The following is a 21,491-nucleotide window of genomic DNA, read 5'->3' as shown; positions in this document are numbered from 1 at the left end:
TTCCTACATCACAACAGAGAAGCAGAGCTATACAAACTCATACCAACACATCTACTGATGACTTCTCTGAGGCTTTTTTAGTTGACAAAAAGACCACCAATCCAATCTGACACCTCCAAGACTCCAGGCACTCTTCTGGTAAGATGTTTAGCTATTTTATGCCCGTTTAGCTTTTGTGGCCCTTAATAAGCTACATACGTCCACCAAAGCTGAGATTGAATCCATTGAGGGGCCCCTCTTTGTGTCACGCCTTGCAACAGACATCTGGACTCCTCTTCTGTTGCCTAATTTCCAGTCCCATTCAGGAGGGACAAAGGAGAGCACGCGCCTGAACGTCCAAAAGTCACTCTCCATCATGTTGGGCTCTTGCAGTCTGACATGGACACAATGAGGTGCAGGGAGAAGAAGTAACGGCACAGAGGAACCGGTCTGGTGTGTGCTGGACGAGGGGGAGAGATTGTAACAGAGATCTCACTCCCATGGGAGCCATGTTTGTCCAAAGGAGAAGGACAGAGGCCGGGCACCAGAGGCTCCACAGGGGCCCGATTGTGGAGGGAGTGGTGGGTGTGAAACAACAGCTGTTTAGTAAATCGGAGAGGGGATGCTAAACAGCAGGACTGCAACGATCTGGAGTGGGGAGGTTAGCATGCATGCTCTCCATCTTCATCAACAACAGCATCAGAAGATGTTGAAACTGATAAGGCCTGAAGATGGCAATTTTGTGTATATTAAATGTGTTATATTTCTTTCAGATTTTTTTTCCTACAGCATACATTTTAATATATATGGGTAACTGTTTCCAATGCATGATGTTTAGAAAACCTCTGTTCTGTGTAATTTCATGTTGAGTATCTTTTCATTATTGTTGTTTTAAATGTTATTGGCCCTAACGAAGACCAACAAGGGTGGAAAGTTATGATATTTTAATGATTTAGCTACTATAATAAACCTTTTTTTAATTTCCTTTCTTGTGGTTCCTAGTTATTACATTTTACTGTAAGAAGTACCTGGATTACATTCCTGTTTATTGAAATGACGGTTGGGTAGAGGTGTTGATTATTAATAAACAAGGGCTGACTTCAACATGTCATATCAAGTCTATTTAGAGAGATTGAAAATACAATTATCTCCCAGGAAAGTGGGTGAAATCATCATCCCTTTTGTTCTATAATGTTTTGTTAATTCTACAGGCTAAATGTTCATGTAAAACAACAATCATGCTTAAAAAACTAGAAACCAGATCACACTCACGTACTGTGGGATAGATAGGAGAAGGGAACATTTTCAGAGTGGCTATGAAATAAACACTGTGTTGTGCTATTAACATACAAACTATACAACATGAGTAATGCAATCTGATTGATGCAGCAACCAACAAGGCAATCACAAGGAAATATTTTATTATAAATACATATGCCTTGTATAGAAGCTATAGCTGCCATTAGTGTAAGTGCTTCAGCTAAAAGAAATTCCGACATTAGTGCAGTCCATTTTTGTGATGACTCTGTTATCAGGTTTTCCAGGACTTTACAATACGCCTTTTTTATGTTGTGTCCCTAAAACTTAAGATTTTAGACTTGATACCCTAACTATACTTTTGTATTTATAACCTAACCCAAAAATGATAACCTCTAATACAATAGTTATTTTTTAAAACCTTTTTTTTCTTGTGGACAGTTTAAATGAACTATGGACGAGTGACCCCTTTCATATGGCTCAATTGCAAAGTAGTTATCATGATTTAAGTCTCTTAAGTTCAAGAAAAAATACTGGAAATTCTGAATAAAATATATTTGTGATAACCTTTTTCTTTTGAAACAATATTGTGACCACCATCCACCTCTTCAACCCAAGATAAGTGTAACAAATGACTTAAATAATAACACAGTTTATTGTTATTTTCTTTTCTATTTTCTAATCCAATTTCACGACCCTTAGTGTGAGAATTTGTTAAAATTCTAACCTGAAAACGATGCTTTAGAGCCAAATGGATCATCCTAACGCCACTGTAACTTGAAACCCTAACCCAGAAATAAGTCTTCTTTTATTAGTCTGATCTCATCCCACCATCTAGAGAGGATGTTTTGGTCCTCATAGTTAAACACGCACTGGGCACAGATGTGGTCGCTGTCTCTTTAAAACCCTGGCTCCTGGAGGTTGGAGAGGATTTGTTGAGGAGTGCGCAGCTCGGCTCCTCATGTGCAGCGCTTTATTTTCGCTCAAACTGACGCTGCAACCTGCTACTGAGCAGACACACACAGACGGAGGGGAGAATTGTTTTATGACCGGGCTTAACATAGTTAAACCTGATATTTTTTTGTTTTCAGTAGCGGCAGGACATGCTGGGAAGAAGAATGTGTGTGACCATGCGGGGATGAAGAAGTGCTGCTGTTGACTTTTTTTATTGGGTTTCTCCGGGCGCTGCTGCTAATACTGCTGCTCCTGCTGTCATGGCTTTGTGGGAGTGACGCGAAAGTTTTTTTTTCTTCGGGAAGATTTTTCTGGTTTGAAATAGTCCAGCTGAGGCTCAGACTCCTTACATGGTTCAGTTGTATTTAGAGTTAGTATGAACAACAACAAAAAAATCCCTGTGATTTCCCTGCTGGAGGTTTGATTTAATTGACCATTTGAGTGGACTGTCGAGAGACTGCAGACTCGGGAGCGTGTGGAGATGAACTTTGGAAATCTACTTATTGTGACTGTCTCATTCATCACCACCGCATCAGGTAAGATATTATATATTTAAACACAAATTAAATATGCCCACCCCTCTGTCTGCCTCCTCTCACGCACCACTTACTCAGCCCATATGGCGTGACAGCCTCACAGTGTACTCGTCTCATCTTGTTTTCTGTCCCTCCAGATGGATGTATGTTGCGTTTAGCTGGAACACGTTCACAGACGGCTATGGCATGACCCTCCGAACAAACCAATAATTGGAAATGGCACATGCATTGATTTGTACTATTTGAATACCACTAGAGGAAATCCAGAAAGATGCACATTTTCTCAGATCCCCCCGATATCTGAGGTGGTCAGGGAGTCCGTTAGGCAGCAGGAGAGGTCAGAACGGGTGAGACCATTTACTGTCCCTTTTAACTTCAGCTCTGAACACATAGACTAAAAGTGTCCTATCTGACAAGGCTCCATCTCCTCCAAGTCTGTTTTAGAGGATGCAGACATAATTATTATAAAATGCTTTTAAAAGCTCATTTTGATTACCTTTAGAAATGGATTATATTTTGTTTAACCCTTGCTTTAATAACAGATTAGATTGTTGAGCCCTAATCCAACCCCCCAAAAAAATCATGGCCCAGAAAAATAATTCATGACAGTGAGTGCAGATGTTTTTTTGTTTTTTTTCATTTGATTGTGAATGTAAAGTATGAACAGCGTGTTTCAGTTTTAAACTCTTATTAATCAAACCTAGCTTTACTTAGTGGATAGGAAATTAGAGCTAAACACATCCACTGGCAAATAGCATTTAATTCCCACTCATGCTGTTTAAAACAAATTCAAAACCTTAAACTTTAATAAAAAAATCTGAATCCAAAATATCAGCAGCTATTTACACAAACACATAGACACAACATTTCAGTTGGGATCTAGTTGTTTGGGGGGTTTTGTTTTACCACTAGAAGCGCTATTGAGCAGTGTTTTTGTAGGTCCCTGTTTTGTTGTGAATGTAAACAAGTAAGCTACATGGTGTCACAATTTACATCCTGCCAATGGTTTTAGTCATTGCTGATTGACATTTGGTAGCATTAACAGGTCAAAACAGTAAAGAAGTGGATTCTAAAATATTTGTTGGTGTATCTTTATACGTTTATAAGTTTGGAACCTCGTTTGTTAGGCCTCAAACAGTCTTAAAATGGGGTCTGGTGAGAAACACTGACTCTTACAACAAAACTGCACATGGCCCCCTTTTTTTTAACATATACATATAACACATGAGCAACATTAGCATTCATTTAGAGTTGTGTCTCTCGCCAGGTGGCAGTTTTTAGTCCAATATTCATTTTCTTTAAACTCTGTTTTTGGTGTACAGCAATTCCTGTCTAAACATATCTAGCTCTCTAGCTGCTCTATAATGTTCACCAGCTGGTTGCTTACATTGTTGGTCTGCTGTTTTGTGCTGCAAAAATACCGGAAACAAGATAAAGTTAGGAGTTTATTCATTAATTCGTTGTTGAAGCACTGTTTTTTTAAGATGAATTGTTTGGTCTACAAAATGTTAGAAAATGTGTGATAAATGGAAAATTCCCTTTGTCTGAGGTGATGTCTTAAAATGTCTTCAGACTGAAGCCCAAGCAGAGTCAGTTGAACATGTGTAACATATACAAGTATGTCTCATAGATGAAATGGTGGTGTTAGTTTATGTGACTTCCAAACTTAGGCATCTATTTGCATCTATAGGTCTCTGTTTTAGTTCAGTACTGCAATCTATTGTCATTCATTGACTGACAAAAACAATAATACCAATAGCCTATATCTGAAATGTGATAATAACAGCTGATAAATCAACCTGGGCAAATGTATCAGTCAGTTCAAATTAACGTCTTCTTCAGTGATGACTATAATCTGATTACAAATCCTGAGCTTTGTGACTCCTGTTGCCACTTGCTCTGCTTCATTATAATAAACTGATGCCACCTCTCAACATTAAAGGCACTTCTCAACACCCACACCATCTGCCTACGTCCATTGTGGAGCGTCTATCTTCTGTCATTCCCACCTCTATTATACTGCACGTACCCTTAGGGTGATGTGTGTTTTAATAAAAATACGGAAGAGGATTCAAATGGGCTTCATGACATCTGCGGGAGCTGGTTTTTAAACAAACAGCCTATCTATCGTCTCTATACAAAATAAATAAAGAATGGTAAAATTACAGCGAGATATGTTTTGTTTGTGTCCCGCCAGTTATTCTCTGTTTGTATGAAGATGCATGGTGGGGTTTAGTATGTGTTTTCTAAATCTGCTGTGTGATTGGGAGCTAAAACAACAGCCTCCTTCACAAACTGTTCTTGCTTCACAGCAGCTGTTTCTCTTACACAAACACCAATCCTCAATTAAGACAGCATCAGTGTCTGTCAGCCCTAATGCATCTCATTGAAATGTCCATTATCTTGAGCTGTATTCAGACCCAGCTTGTTGGCATGCTCGACGCGGAACTAATCAATGCTAAACAAGCCTTAGCTGGTGATTTGTGTCCACTCTGTCCTCCTGCTCATTACTTGGTGACAAATATGGCTGAAGGCTGACTAAAGCCTCTCACAGACCCTCTTGATGAAACGGTCGTGGATTATGAAACCACTATGTGCCTCATGCTTGAGTCATGTTGCCGGATGTTGATGATGCCCCACTTCTGGTTCACTCGCTGATGACATCATTTAGAGATTAGATTATGCCAAAAGACAACAGTTGCCAAACAAAGGCTCAAAAAGCCAAGACTGTTGCCAGAAGATAATCAAACCTGACTTCTTTGTTTTGAAATTGAGTTTGCTGTGAGACCTTTTAATATTAGTTGAACATGACATTTTGACATTTCCATTTCTATTGGAATTTTTATTTCTATTGTTTTCACATGTTTCTAGTTACTGTGCTTTTTTATCTGGATTTTAATCATTGTTTTATTATTTTACTTTTACTCCTATTGTATTATTCTGTATTGTTTTGGTTCCCTGTACAGCACTTTGGTCAACTAAGGTTGTTTTAAATGTCTTATATAAATAAATAAAGATTAAGATTGAGATTATCGCCCTCCTTCAGAGAGTACTTGGCAATGCCAGCTCAACTCCTTGAATGTTGTTGCCTTTTCAAGTGTGTAAAGTAATTGAAATTGGAAAAGACAAGTAAATCTCAGCAGACAGACATCAACCCCACAGACGAGCTGCCAGCCTTCTGCTCCTGTCTCACTTTAACTTTGAAAGTTAGCCTGTGAGCTGTCTGCCTGTAGACTCTGTTTTTTTTTCACCAGATATCAAGCACTGAGGCAGGTTGAGCTTCTTGTATGTGTTTCGCTCCAACCCCAGCTGTCGTTTAAAGGCATTGAGAACCAAATGAAAACACACGTGCCCTATGCTTCGTTGTTTTCACACATTAGCGTGACAGCAGTACACTTCTATCTCTGGAGAGAATGCAAGGTTAATGTTTTGCAAAACCAATTTATGAAAGCGCCTCTTGTTATGTAATTCCAAAGCCCTAAATCAACAGGGTTTTCAAGACGTGATCTCAATCATCCTCCCAGCACTTGCCCTGTTAACAATGTGTGTTAGATGAGGCAGAAATGAAGGAGACGCCGTGAGCAAACATGTGGGCGTGTGTCTGCGTTTGCAATTAGTACAAATGCTATAGCTTGTCTATCAGAGCCTCGTGTGGCACTAATGGGCATCATTTGACTGTGGTTGCTTGCTTATTCTGGATTTTTCATTGTTTTTGAATGAAGTAATTATCACAGATCAGAAGCAATCATGTCAATTAGGACATATAACCATCCTTACTCACAGATCACAGCTTTAGGTCATATAAAATGAATGTATACAAACGGCTACATATATACAGTTCTGTTTATAGCCTATAGGCCCTACCAGAGTGAAATGGCGGCCAATTGGTGAAAGCCAGAAACAATTTAATTGTAACAAAGCCTTCATCTACTCCAAGGTCGATACTTGCAGAGAAAGATGCTAGGCCTCGCCTATTGCAACATGGTGAGTGAAACAAAATAAATACTACTGATAAATGGCCTTTATTGAGAAGGTAAACAGAAACATATCAACATGTATCAAATGAGAAGAGCTGTTCAATCCAATGTTCTGCTTTTCGCTCTGAAAAAGCCTCATGGCCTTGAAAGTGCACAAGAGAGCAATAACCTTGCATAAGACCCTGCACACTGTCATTCACAAAGCCCCCTTCGTACTTGATGACAGCTGAGGGTTGAATGCTTTTTATTCCTATGGATTATCTTGATTCTCTTTTACAACTCTCGCTGAATGTGTAAGAGGTTCATCAATAAGATGTGTTTTAAAGGGTTTACTTGATTTGTCCTCTCCGACAGAGCTCTGGCACAAAGATGGTGCAGGTTTTACAGGGAACTCAATTTGTTTTGACTTATATTATTCAATACAAGCCTATTGAATTAATTTCGAATTGGGCATGTTTTTGTACCAGTTCTGTTTAGGCAAACATGTTGTTGAGCTGATATTTCCTGTTGTTGATTATTAAACCACTGCTTTTTGTTTTATTTGCTGCTGAGAAACAACAGTAAAGCAGTCAGAACTAAATCCTATCTTTGATTCTAAATTGTCCAAATAATTCTTCTTGTTTCTCTTGTTGTTCAATCAAAACTAGAATGTTGCAAAAATATAGCCTAAATTAACTGAAGCAGCAGTTTATTTTCAGTGTTTGTCTTATTTGTTGTGAAATTCTACCACATCAGAAGCCAATGTCCTTTGACTTCTTCTCATTTGTCTCCTGTAAACATGAAAGTCATTTCACACCAGAATGCCCCAGATTATTTTTTTCAGACAAATCCAGTCTAACTCACAATTCCCATAGGAGTTTGGAAGTGACTTTGGGCCCACTGTCGGCTCTAATGGGCCATGTTTATGATCTGACTAAAAACATACCTTACAGAGGTCCCCATTAGCGCCCACAACGTTTATTTTTTTTAAGTCACAAACAAGGCTGACAGAGTTTCTTCTGCTGAAATGTGCTTTCAACCACTGCACTGCAATCTTCTTGTCATAAAGGAAAGGCAACAGTGACAATATTCTTTCTTTCAAAGAAAATATTTTGCTATTGTGTCAAAGTGGTGTGAACTTCTCACTGTTTACACACTTGTCACAGGTGCAGGTTGTTGTTTGTCAACCTGAAGCTGTTTGCTGTAGTTTTTGGCCATTTTGTCCATTATAATTGGAGTTGTATTGATACCTGCACAGAATGATATCTGTAGCTATTGTCAGTAGCCATTAACCCTCAATAATAATCCCCCCACCTAAGATACAGGAAAAACGTTCTGATACTCTTTTAAATCTTAACTGGACTGTGTCTGCATAGTGAGGCTCATTAAAATGTGTATTTAAATTTTTTGCAGGTGTCTCTGGAGCAATTCAAATACGAACCCACCAAATCAAATGAATACACAAGGATTTGTCATGGTGCCATGTGTTCCATTCATACAACTAAAGCAACTACAAATTAACAGTATGTGCGAACACACTCAGTACAAGGACAGCTGGATCTCAGTAAGCAGGAACGAAAACATCACAAAACAGAAAGTCTGGACTACAGTCGCTATAAATATGTAAAATAAAGGGAGGAAAATGACCAAGTGTAAAGCTTCAGAATGATATCGTCTTTTATTCAAGTTAGATTAATTGTTTTATTACATGCTTGAAATTATAAGGTAACAACTGAGGCTCATCTGTATGACTGTATTAGATATAATGGAATTTGTCAGAAACATAAAGTTATTTTTACATTTTTCTATGAAGGTTTTTGGCCCATTATAAAGGAACTGATCAGAGCTGATCAAAGTATGACTATAGAAGATATTATTCAATTAATTTGAGTTAAAACTAAAGCAGTTGTCTTAGGAGAAAGCATATTGAGTGTTTTATAGGATTATACAGTGATAAGTAAAGATAAGAGATCCGTTAAGAACAGGTAGGTTGAATACTACATTAGTTTACTTATTAAACTATAATTTGTCATGAAATATAACTGAGCTCAAACACACTAATTAAAACAATCACAAATATGCTTTAAAATAAGAGCTAAAACATTTAAAGTCCCTGTGAGAAATAAGTGTTACATTTTACATAGAATTAAAGATGCACTTGTAATTTCTTTACGTAAACAATGACTCACTCATGGTTTGTCTCTGCTGGACTGTTCAATTCACTCAGATTTTCAGAGATTTATATTTTGTGTCTGCTTATGGTTGTTGGTTGAGATGATACAGTATGACCTGCACTAAGTTATCAATATTGTGTTGACAGTTGTGTTTATCTTCTTCCAAACAGCTTCAAAAGGTCTTACAGAAAACTTGTGTTAAAAAAAAAAATGCTGTTTAAGATCGTGTTTTAAACAGCAATCATTTGTAAGCTGACCAGCTGTGTAAAGTTAAAGTGTCATTCAAATAATTTTACACATGAATATCAATGTATCTGCTGTGAAAAATGCTACTCATCCCAACAACAGCTGTAAACAACAACATCTTGAGTGGCAGTAATGTAATGTGAAAGAAGCCATTACGTTGCATTATGTGAAGTGTAGGATCCAGGGTTTGTTGTTCAACATCATTTTTTCAGTGTCAGAGAAATCATATCAACTGCTGGAAGTAATCTTTTCAACTCTCTCGCAGTATTTGTTTTTCTAGTTATGATTGAGAGGAAGAGTTCAAAGTGATGTAACTGTGGTATATGAGCTGGGATTTGAACTGCCTTTGAATCCTTTGCGTGCTTTAAAAACACAGTTCACCGCCAGGACATCAATCAGTTGGAGATACGCTTCTTCATAACACATTTTCTATGGACAAACATCAGTCAGATGTGTCAATATGTCCTTCTCACAGATATCATGCAGATGTGCAACATAATCTAAAGTAATGTACATTATAATATCTTAAAGGATTAGCTTACAGGCCATGAAATGCTTTACACTTGTTCTCTTTTTATAAACAAAGTGTGTGCTTTTGTTGGGACTGACTGGAGGTGCCATGACACATTTTAATGGCGCGATTAGTATTCATCCACATCCTGCATTAGTGTTTTGAGCTGTCCTGCTTTGTGACCTCAGGGTGTTTTCGCTGAGAGCGCTCACATCGCTCTTTAGATGTTTACTTCAGGTTTGTGCCATGGTGGCAACTCCTGCCCCGCATGGATCAAATCGTTTCATGAAAAGACGTAAATCTGCTTACAGCTGAAAAGTGAGGGCTTATCCTGATGCCTCAGATTGAAATATAATGTTACAGAAGCATGTGCAACAACATGTGTGTCATTAGGTTATTCCTGACTGCTCCTCTTCAATGATAGAGGAGGATTTGTGTGCAGTCTAGATTATGTGCTGAAAATAATGCCTCAGAGAGAGCGGCACAATAACTAGTGGCACAGTGACCATTTCACTTTCTTTCTTTTTTTTTTTCCAGAGTGAGAGAGAGACCATCTGTTCGTAAAAGCAGTGGCATTTTGAATTATTCATTTCTCTAACTGTAACACACTGTTAGAGACGTTTGGTCTTGGTCTAAAAGCTTACCTTAGGATTTGAAGCAGTGTGCTTGCCCCTCACAGTCAGGGAAAGATAGTAATGGATCCCCAGAGAGAGAATGTGGGAATTATCTATATCTCTCTCACTCGCTATTTCTTTTAACTCAGGTCTTTCAATTCTTAAATGCTTGGATTTGCTTGTCCTATTCCCAGCTTTCCACAAACCATTCCTACCTCTGCAACAGTCCTGATTGACATAGAGCTTGACCATTACCATATCATATGGTCAATTGAATCCTTTGTACAGGCATTGTCTTCTGTGGAAATACTCTCCATATACTGTATGTATATACTCTGTATGCTCTCTTACAGCGATATTGGGATACTGCATTCTGCTGTTTGCAGAATATAGCAAACACATATATATCAAATTTAGTGATGTGAAAGGCACAGGTTGTTGGGCGGGGAAAATGTCAAAACGTCTTCCTTTGAATCAGAGTTGACCTTCAAAGAGAGATTACCCATGATTTGCTGCTTCGCTAAACACATATTTATCCAACACACAACAACTGTCTCTGTCGAACAACGTCTAAAGAAAAATATTCTTGTTTTTCAAATGCTTCTGCCGCTGTCTGTCCTGTTACTTAGAGATGAGTGTTTTCATTAATGGTAGGCAGTCAGATAGATTGATAACCTCTGCCCTAATTTCCACTCCACAGGGTCCCGGGCTCGGTTTGAAGACAGCGCACCTCGGATTGCGGAGGACCCCTCGGATTTGATCGTTTCCAAGGGGGAGCCTGCCACCCTCAACTGCAAGGCAGAGGGCCGACCCACTCCTAGCATAGAATGGTATAAGGATGGCGAACGTGTGGAGACAGACAAAGATGACCCTCGATCTCACCGCATGCTCCTGCCCAGTGGTTCCCTTTTCTTCCTAAGAATCGTGCACGGACGCCGGAGCAAACCAGACGAGGGCGTCTACACCTGTGTGGCCCGCAACTACCTGGGAGAGGCCATTAGTCGTAATGCCTCACTAGACGTTGCCAGTAAGAGTCTACATAATTGATCACAGTCCTAAAAGTGTGTGTGTGTGTGTGTGTGTGTGTGTGTGTGTGTGTGTGTGTGTGTGTGTGTGTGTGTGTGTGTGTGTGTGTGTGTGTGTGTGTGTGTGTGTGTGTGTGTGTGTGTGTGTGTGTGTGTGTGTGTGTGTGTGTGTGTGTGTGGGTGTGGGTGTGGGTGTGGGTGTGGGTGTGTGTGGGTGTGTGTGTGTACGTTTATTGCGTGTGGGCTGTGCAGATGGTTTGTGCAATTGTGTCCCAGATCTTTTTTGCAGCCGTCTGACAGCTTTATGGAGGTCCACTGGAGGCTTTGCCGAGCCTAAGAAAAATGATATGAAACAACCAGACTGCAGTGAGAAACACCTACAAACACGATGAAGTGTTTGGAGAAACATTTAGTAATAAGTTATAGTCTGTTGGTTTGTTCCTTATTTAATCTTACTGTTACTTTGTAGTGGGTTCTTCCACTGCCAATGCTACACCCTTCCACTAAGTAGTATGAGCATTTAGTGCCAGTGTTTTTTCTATAATTTGTTAACAGTCAAACAAACAGACAGACAAAGTAATCCTAAAAAGTGTCCTTGTTGGCAGTGTAACTACTAATTTAGCAAATTATTAACATTTATAGGCAACACCATGACAACTTTGAGATTTTGACTCACTTTGTAAAGTTATAATATTAGCTGAGAAGACGTATATACTTGTTTTATCAAAAATACACACTTAACTTAAACTACACTATAAAATCCAAATACTGGATAGGTATGGATGTGATACTGTTTCTTCTCCTAGTATTAGTAAGAAAAAGGACTACTAAATGTCTAGGTATTGATGTTCGAATTGATATAGGAACCAGTAGATGAAGAGAAGAAAGTAGGATTGATTGACCACTGAATTAACTCGCCACCTCTGGCTCAAACTCTGGCAAGATCAACATTAGTCAGTTACGAGAACTTGTACCAAAACTCAGATTAACAGAAAAAACATTACCTGAAAACGCTTGTCTTTATGTCATCTGTTATGCAGCTCGCTCCAATAGCTGCGGGGAACTTCTTTCTGAATTTGGTGTCGGTCTGGCTCAATGACAAGTGTTTCAGATGATTTCTGTTAAACTTAAGTATTTTGGAAAGCTATAGAACGCATGTGATTCAACATAGTTCTTGTCAGAGTCTGAGTTCTGCGAATCTTCACAATAACAAGACGTTATATAAAGTGGGAGGATAACACCCGAGTTGTTTCAGTTTCATTTTCCATGTCGGGGTAATATATAAAAAATTGCTTTGCCATATTGTCTATAAAATAATATTTGAATTACTAAATGAAATGTTATATTTAAAATAAATGTAATAGTTAATTATTTTTAAATATCTTATTTTGTCTGATCAACAGTGCAAAACCCAGGGCTGTTCAGTAAATTGTCTTATATTTTAAATAATAGCAGCAAATAATCACAGTTTCTACAGAAAATATCAATCAGTTTTATGAGAAATGTAACAAAACTGTGGTTGCTGACTTGTGGCGACCTGTTCTAAGGCAAGCTAGATTATTATCAAATCACCTGAAAACCCTTTCTGTGGTCACCATCAACATCACATGTGTGAGCATGCATTTAAAGCTGTGTTTTCTTTGTGTTGTCTGCCGCTGCTGCTGAGTACAGCAGGGGAGTGTGAGCTTTCTCCTATCTTGCTGAAAGTGCACTGAAGGGAAGTGCTCTCTGTGTCTATTATTTTCCCTCCTCGGTTGAGGACATGTGCTATTGTCTTCCCTCCTAATTGTGCCAGTGTGGCTGGGCCCTGGGCTGAACTGCAGCTTCTCTTTGGCATGAGGAAATGGATTAGTCACTGGGTTGATTAGTGGATGGAGCCCAACAGATTAGCAAGGTCGTACTGTTCTCGTTAAAAAACACAAAACAGCAATTTGAGCACAGTCTTATCTTCCCCCATATTGAGGCTTGCTTACTGGGTAGTGTGTGTAAGAACTCATGGCTGGCTGACCTCATCTGTAGCTTACATCCAAAAATAGTATATACTGTATATTTGGATTGATGGGCAGCTGCACCTAATGCAAATATCAAAGCTGGAGAAATACGTGATGCTTGTATCGTATTATTGTTGATAATGAAATGAGGCGTGTGCAGCTGGAGATAACGGTACAGTCATATTGGTAAAGGGCTGATTCACCTGCAGGCACTAAGTGACTAACTGTATTAATAAGTGCCGGTTTTTTCTCCTAATTTTGCAGCCTCCGGCTAGAGAGGGCATATGCCAGAACAGCATGGTGGTGGTCTCAGACTCCCCCTCCCCTCTGTGTGAAGTTGTGCTGACTGTGGGGTAAATAGTGACCCAATTAGCTTTGGCAGGGAGGCGGGGGGGATTGCACAGTGGTAATTAGAGGCCAGTTTTTAAGCTGGTCGTCTTGCAGAAATGCATGTGTTGGTGCTGGCTGTGTGTAAGGCAGCAGTCTGAGGAACAACAGGTTGGAGGACGATAGCTTAAAATTCCCACTGAGCAGTAATTATTACCGATGTAGCAGGAGTGCTGACACTAACCTGGTTTTAACCACATTAATTACGCATTAATTGTCATTGAATGATACATAATGCATTGTGCCGCATGACTAAGACTCACTCTAGTCATGTAGGTCTTAGCCCCAGGATAACTTTTCTCTGAGCTGGCGTCTGCAAGTGTTGGCTGGAATTGCTTCCACAGAGATACATGGCTTTGCAAAGCTATGCAGAAAAGGGTGTTATGGGTAATCTCCCAAATCTCAACAACGCATAGTGTGGACTTGCATGTCAAGCACTCTTTGAGATTGGGTGATCCAATGTCATGTTGAGATGTATTTATTTATTCTTGCATGGTTTGAGCACATATTTTAGCATAGTACTCACAAAAATAATATTGTGGGAGAGCATAGAAAAATATTTTCCTCTTTAAGTAACTTAATATTGTTGCCCATCTTGTCATCATCCTGTCTATTTAATTGAAACCTCCAATTATTTTTAACTGATAATGTTATTTGTTTACACTATAGCCTTGGTAAATTTAATTCCCAGATTCCTTCCATTTCCACTTTACATTATGGTTTACATAACATGACCCTGTTTGCTCTTCAGCACAGAAAACTGCTTAAGAACATTTCCAAACTTGTGTATTTGCTCACATGCAGACTCGAAGAAGAAGAAGCAGAATTGTTGCTCAAGCTGTTTGCTACCGGTGTACTTTTTTCCCCTGGAACTTAAAAAAAAACTGTGCAAACTGTACCCCCTTAATTGGAACAATAATCACTGGCTCTGTTGCTACAGACAGTGGTTTAAAGAACAATGTTAAAACGTCTGAAGTTATACTTCCAAATGCTTTGTGTTGAAGGAGGTTGACCTCAACGTTGTGTAACTAACTGTCGGTTAATTTTCTGATTGGTTTCTTTGTTTAGTTGCGATCAAAAACAAGTCATTTTCTGTTTACAGTTTAAAGGAAAAAGAAACTACTTGATCAACTGCACATAAATAAACGTTGGTCACACAGATGCTGAATGTTTGTTATACAGCTACACTCCCCTTACTGAAGTTTAGAAGACCAGTGTAGATTCCCCTGATTGCTGCTGCAGCTGACAACATGTAAACTCATTCCTAGGCTCGGTGACATTTTAGCATTGTTTCTCACTCACAAGTTCATCCTCCAATCCCTCTGTATTATAATCACATTAACCTGTTCAAGGTGTGAGACAATTTATTTGTCACAAAGTTCGGTGAAAAGGGGAACACCTGTGGCATAAAACTAACTCTTGCAGCCTCCACTGTGGTAAAATAAATAATTTGAAGGTGGAACAATAGATTTGCATATCAATGAATGGAAAAGCTGAACAAACGCTGACTTCAAAACATTACAATTATTGAAGAACAAAGATGGATGTATTTGTTCTGTACAGTCAGTCCCTTTTTCTTCACAGTTGAGTTGATGCTTTTTATGCTCAAATGCTTCTTGCGCACCCCAAGGTCCACAAGTGATATTTTTTGTATATCTGCTGTTGCTTCTTGAGTACCTTTTAGCAAGGAGTTCACTTTACTCTGAAATGCCAGCAGCCGTCAGTTTTCTCTTTTTTCTTCCATGTTAAGAGTGAGCTTACAGTGCTCAGCTGACTTGCATGGCTGTCTGAAAAAAACTGAATATCTAAGCAGTGGGAAGGACTGAAATCCAGTCCTTCATTCTCCACAACTGTGGTTTTTGACAACAGGAAGGGGGTGAAAACAGTAAGGTGTCTATTTTAAAATCATGCATGTGAATGTCTGCCTGTGTCAGCGAATAGAAAGTCACATGGTGCAGCAGGATTAGAATAAAGTAGGACAAATAAAAAATAAAACTTGCTTAAAAGGCTTTAGAGCCAGATGTTCCTCCTACTCTTGATGAGGGATTATGAACGAGTCAAAGTTGTGGTTGCTGCTTGCTTCTTGGCTTCTACGGCTCTTCGTTCTCTTTTCACTGGGGATATATATATCAGATATATATCATCCCTTATGAATATAGTTTATGTGTGTAGCTTAAAATGTATTTTTACTTTCATACAAGAAAAGTGTCTTTCTAAACATATCAACTTTGCTTTGGTTTATATGAGTGACACCCCGCTTGCAATGAATGCAAAGTGGAGGAATTTTTAGCCTTGAGTTTCATAAAGATTATTTGCCCAGGAGTCTCTTTTTTATCCTCCATCAACACATAGAGACAATGGATGGATTAAAGCAATCTCTCTTCTCTGTAGGCAAAGCCTCCATTAGCTGTGACAGGGCAGTATCATGGCAATGGGATTACTGCACCTCCCTAACGGGTTTACTGCTCTCTGAAATAAAAGAACAATAGGAGCCAGGCAGCGGTTCCTCTCAGGCTGTCGGTAATCTGTACCTCCGCTGTCCTTTAACCTCCCTTGTCCACCCTCCTACCTGTCAGCCGCGAAAACATAAAGCTCGGGAGCCGCTCACAGATCTGTGTGGCCCACGCCTCCTGCCCTGTCTGCGACTCACACTCACTGTCACCTCGTGTTTAGTACAAAAGCTTTTTTTCCCTCCATGTCCTGTCTGTCACACTCATCCGTCATGTGTCTCTCTTGCTTGGTACGTAAATGTTTTTTTAACTGTTAAGTGATTTATCCTGCTTGATTTTAGGCAATGTTAACTGAAATGCAATAATATACAGTAAGTGGATGCAATACAAAGCACAACTGACATACATACTTTTTTTTATTGTCATTAATCTGTCTTTATCTCTTTGTTCATTTTTACCCAAAACTAGCAGATGGCCTTCCTGCAGTCCTACAGCTCCTCTCTGCTGAACACTGCATTATACAGATCATTATAGATATAAATGTCACTTAAAATCAAGTGATGAATACTCTTGTGCAGATTAAATCTCCTAATCTGTATATCCCTGAAATATTAAAGTTATGAAAATGGATAGGCACTCTCGTAATGGCGCCTGTAGAAATAATGATGAAATCGCAGAGAGTCATTTAGTCTTGCTTTGCCTTTATTAAAGCTCAGGGGGCGTGCTGTGGGGAGTGAGGATTTGCCTCTGTAGGGTCAGCCCTCATCTCCCCTGCAGTGTCCGACTGAGCCCAGCGTGGACCGAGGGAAGAGAGAATGCAACGCCTAATTTTGGAGATTATTCGGAAGGCCTAGTCTTAATATATCTGAAAACTCAAGTTAGGGACAGTAGCCCCTCAGGAGGTGGAGGAAGGGTTCATCATTGTGTTTCTGAGGGAGATTCTGTGATGACCATCATCACATAAATATCCACGAGGAACTATTTGGTGTGGCAGCCTTTTAAGATGAAGCAAGGAAGGATCACATTAGCTTGAACACAGCTTCAAAGAACATTTTGGAGCACAGAGTTCTGCTCTCTGGCATGTTTTTCAAACCCTCAAAAGTCCCACTTTCCCATGTCTGTGCCTGCAGACTCTGGGTTTCAAATTCTAAAGATGTGTGCGTGCATCTGCGTTTCTGTCTGTGAGTGTACAGTTTGGGGATTAGCTCCCTACCCATAACTTTTTCACTTCAGTCACCATGGCAGTGAAACAAAAGTGTCTGTGCACACATTTAACCAGGTCTTACAGACAGAGGTCTAAAAATAATGCAGTGCTTTCAATTAGCCCCTCAGCTCTGCACAGCATTTTAAACAGGCAGCCAAGTGAACAGGGTCATGGTTATTTGGGGAAAAGACATATGGAAGAAGAGTGAGTTATAGTGCTATAACTCTGCAAAGGTTCCACCGTCCATGTATGTGAGGGTCTTTTGGGTGTTTTAGTTCTCCCTGCAGATGTCCACGATAGTACGGCTGAAAGCTCCCTGTTGAGGTAAAGTTTGTCTTATGTATCCATCTGCATAGCGCTGTACTTGTACCAGTGTTTGACTATGAATAATAATTAACACATGACTGCGTGTGATAAGACATTTAATATAAGAGGTTAGAAGTTCACAGCTAGTTTTCCTTTTGTAAAGACTGCTCACTGTCCTTATCCTAAATGTCATGGCATTAAAAGTCCCACTTGGGGAAGAAAGTAAACTTTCACTCATTTCCATAAAGTTCAGTTTAAGAAGGCATGTACGTATGATTGATTAATTCATACCACGTATCAAGTTCAAGAAAAGGGTATATTGTGTAGCTACGGGGTTGACTAATGTCCACTAAATACCTGAGAGAAAACTGTCAGCCTCTTCACTTAGTTTTAAAAGTCATAGAAGTTTACTCCTAACAATGAAGGCTGTCAAATAGAGGGAGGACTGATTTTCTCTCTTTGAACAGCTGTGAGTCCTTAAATTAGATTTCCTTCAAACTCAGTGCATCTGAATATTGATGCTATGTTTAAAAGCCAGCACTGCCATATTGACACAGACCTGATGGATAATTAATGTGGCATGGATTTAATTATGTACTTAGAATGAACTAAGTGCTTGGTGTAGGTGATTTAAAGGGGATGGCAGTTACGTCACTAAATCCTCATGACTAAAGACTGAGATTACACCAATTTATTGTTCACTAGTTCCAGTTGATAAGTCTTTTTTTGTTGTGACATGGCTGACATGGCATGACTGTATATATATAAAATATGTAAAAGGTTATTGTGTACATAATAAAAGGCTAAAAATGTGCTGAGGTCTGAAGTCGTCCTGGATGTTGTGGGCTCCTTTTGCTTTATTTACGGATTTCATTAAGTAATGTGAAGAAAATATAATTGTTTCTTTTCCCCGTGTTAAGATATACATTTTTCTCATATCTTCTCTCTCCATGATAAACAGCCTAAACATGTTTTCTGCACATTGGCCTATAGAAAAAGTAACACATGTCCACGAATGCATACATCAAATTTAGCTAATATGAACTTCTCCGAACCAAATGTAGACCGCTATCATTACCCTAAACTGAGACATAAGGACATCCTAGTTACCTTGCCTTTTGTAGATTCATTAATGCCAGTCTTTAGGTAGTGAACTATGTTTTCAGTGTGTAAAGGTTAGAGCACCTTCTCACACTTTTTACCACTGTGCAAACTCCTGATTTGACTGGCTGCTGTGCCTGATTACTGTTGGTGAACTATGATTGGTTAATTGTTTTGTGGGGTTGGGTTTTAGTGATCGATTTATAGAAGATCCATGGATTGTAGATTTACAGAAGAGCAGATATCTTTCATCTTTGAATCTGTTAAGGGTCGCTAAAATATTCATGAAGGTGTAAAAGGAGATTGCATTGATTGATTATGCAGGAATAATATTCTTTTGTACTTACAGGATGTGGTCCAATGTGAATAGTGTGTTTTTGAAAAACTTGAGCCTATCAGCATTCAAGTATGAGTCTCCATTGTACAGGAGGTCTCATGAGAAGCCTCCAGTTCACACTGAGGCTTTCATCTGTCAGTCATCGCTGAAGATTAGAAGATATCAAAGGTTGCCGTGTCAAAGTCTTCTCATCCTGTCGTCATCCACGGGGTGGCGAGAGAGCAAACTTGAGGGTTGACGTGAGGATAGATTTACAGTTCAGGGCTGAGTGTTTCAGATTTGTATGATAGTGTTTCGAAGAGAGACACAATCCCTTCATTAATGCAGAGGCCATTTTTTCTCCCTCACACATGGGCTAAATTATGAATGCGCTGTTATTTGTTTACTCTATGTTGGACTGAGAGATGTGCATTATTCATCTGCTCTGACAGGGGAGACAGCAGAGTAGGACACAAAAAACATTAAAACAGCGCAGCCTAACAAGGACGTTGACAGGGATTTGAGCAGTCATGCACATGCAAACACAATAATTGACTTTCCCTCAATAAGCTGTTCTTCACCCAACCCTTTGCAAGAATATGGTTCTCTCAGGAAAACAAGTAGAAATGATTTCCAAGATGAAATGGTGTTTCTTTTGAGGATAGTTGTCACGTGTGTGTACTGCTGCTCACCGATCTGTGGGTTTGATTTACACTCTTTGTTTTCAGTACATCAGAGGACCGAGGCCTCAGAAGCTAATTAGATTTCTTTGTGTTTTCTTCTTAGTCCTGAGAGATGATTTCCGGCAGGCCCCGAGCGATGTGGTAGTGGCTGCTGGTGAGCCCGCCGTGTTGGAGTGTGTGCCTCCACGTGGTCACCCTGAGCCCACTGTGTCTTGGAAGCGCAACAATGTCCGAGTCATCTCCAAGGATGACCGCATCTTGGTGAGTTAAACATACACACTGAACAAGGACAAACTCACCTTTAAAAAATACCACTCTCATGTTGTTCAGCCAAGCATCAGTCAAAAACATTTTTGCACACATTTGAACCAAATTTCCAGAATATCTGCAAAATAGTCTCACTAATACTAATGTGTATACATTCATTATTATTTATCTGTGCGTCAGAAGATAATAATTGATGAACAGATCTACTTTTGAATTTTGTTATGGTAAACTTCTTCCCATGCACATGTTAGATTTACCTTACAACATGTCTACATTAGGAGCAAATGGCCTTGACAAAGACACAGTAGACCAGATGATGGTTGATTTGGTCTTATTACTTGGCTGTTTAGTAATAAGAAACATATAGAATAGTATATCCTTATCTTTATAGGGGGGAGTCAGGAGTGTACATGGCCATACATAGATAGGATTCATAAAGATGACATTAACAGCAGATACTATAAGGCTTTGTGTGTCTTTGTTCAAAGCTTCTTTACAAACCCACCGTCATTCTGCATTGCTGGAGAAAGGCAGAGATACTCATTTACAGTGAGAATACTTTCAATAGAACATTATGCTATGCAGACACCTTGGTTTTCTGTTCACTGGAAAGTGTCTTAGGTTTTGTTGCCACTTTTGTTCTCTCTTCTCATGTGTGAAATCAACAGCTGGACACCATCTCTGGGGGATTTGAAAGGCTTTTTTACTTTCTTTTTTATAATGTTAGGAATCACAAGATGAAGCTGATGAAGGACAGTGCTTGCATTAGTAAAAAATATAGTAAAGTAAAACTGACAATACATTCAAGAGAAAGTATGTATGTCATACATCAATGTGTTGTTAAAGAATCAAAAGTGAAAGATAAATGGCTACTGAGTGTTACGGTTTTAAACATTATAAGCTAAAAGTTTTTTAGAATTAGTGATCTATTCAAGTGATGAGTGCATTAGTTACATCAGATACTATACAGCATGTATGACTTTAATTATAAAGGATACATGTTTTATTCCACTGAAGGCTGTTATGATAAAATTGACTAGTATGTATATCAGATGTCTTTACTCAGGACACTTTCCAGACTTATCTCTAAAACTGTCACTGTTCTTTTTTCCAGATGCGTGGGGGCAAACTGATGATCTCTCACACCAGGAAGAGCGATGCTGGCATGTACGTCTGTGTGGGCACCAACATGGTGGGAGAGAGGGACAGCGATCCTGCGGAGCTGGTGGTGTATGGTGAGCAAATGTTTATTTAGCAGCATAAAGTAACCCGTGTGCATCCCTGGCTTTTAAAAGTTGCTCCGTGTTTTATGAAAGTCTACTTAAAAAACTCTTGTGAAAGATGTAATATTCATATTCTTTCCCACTTTTAGAGTTCAATCTCCATATTCATTCCTGATCACAAAAACATATTATTCATTTCTTTTTTCATGTTAACTCTTTTAATGACAGTTTTTTCACATAATAAGCACTTTTTTAAATGTCACTGATAATCAAAAAACTCAAATCAGGAAAATAGCATGCATTTGCCCCAC

General features: G+C 39.1%; 1 protein-coding gene across 2 annotated transcripts in view; it reads left to right on the top strand.

Annotated features, from left to right (window-relative positions):
• The first annotated feature begins 2,210 nt into the window (after positions 1-2,210).
• Positions 2,211-21,491, top strand: part of zgc:77784 (uncharacterized protein LOC402947 homolog) — a 43,518-nt gene continuing 24,237 nt past the window's right edge. For both annotated transcript variants that reach the window (XM_063907847.1, XM_063907846.1), the window contains exons 1-4: positions 2,211-2,726; positions 10,928-11,254; positions 19,794-19,951; positions 21,072-21,192. In XM_063907847.1, coding sequence (XP_063763917.1) covers positions 2,672-2,726; positions 10,928-11,254; positions 19,794-19,951; positions 21,072-21,192 — 661 coding nt within the window. In that variant the 5' untranslated portion in view covers positions 2,211-2,671. The remainder of the gene's footprint in view (positions 2,727-10,927; positions 11,255-19,793; positions 19,952-21,071; positions 21,193-21,491) is intronic.

Source organism: Eleginops maclovinus, chromosome 18, assembly GCF_036324505.1.
Source record: "Eleginops maclovinus isolate JMC-PN-2008 ecotype Puerto Natales chromosome 18, JC_Emac_rtc_rv5, whole genome shotgun sequence".
In the NCBI taxonomy this organism is placed as follows: Eukaryota; Metazoa; Chordata; class Actinopteri; order Perciformes; family Eleginopidae; genus Eleginops; species Eleginops maclovinus.
Note: the sequence above shows the minus strand (reverse complement) of the source record. Positions and strands in the feature narration are given on the sequence as shown.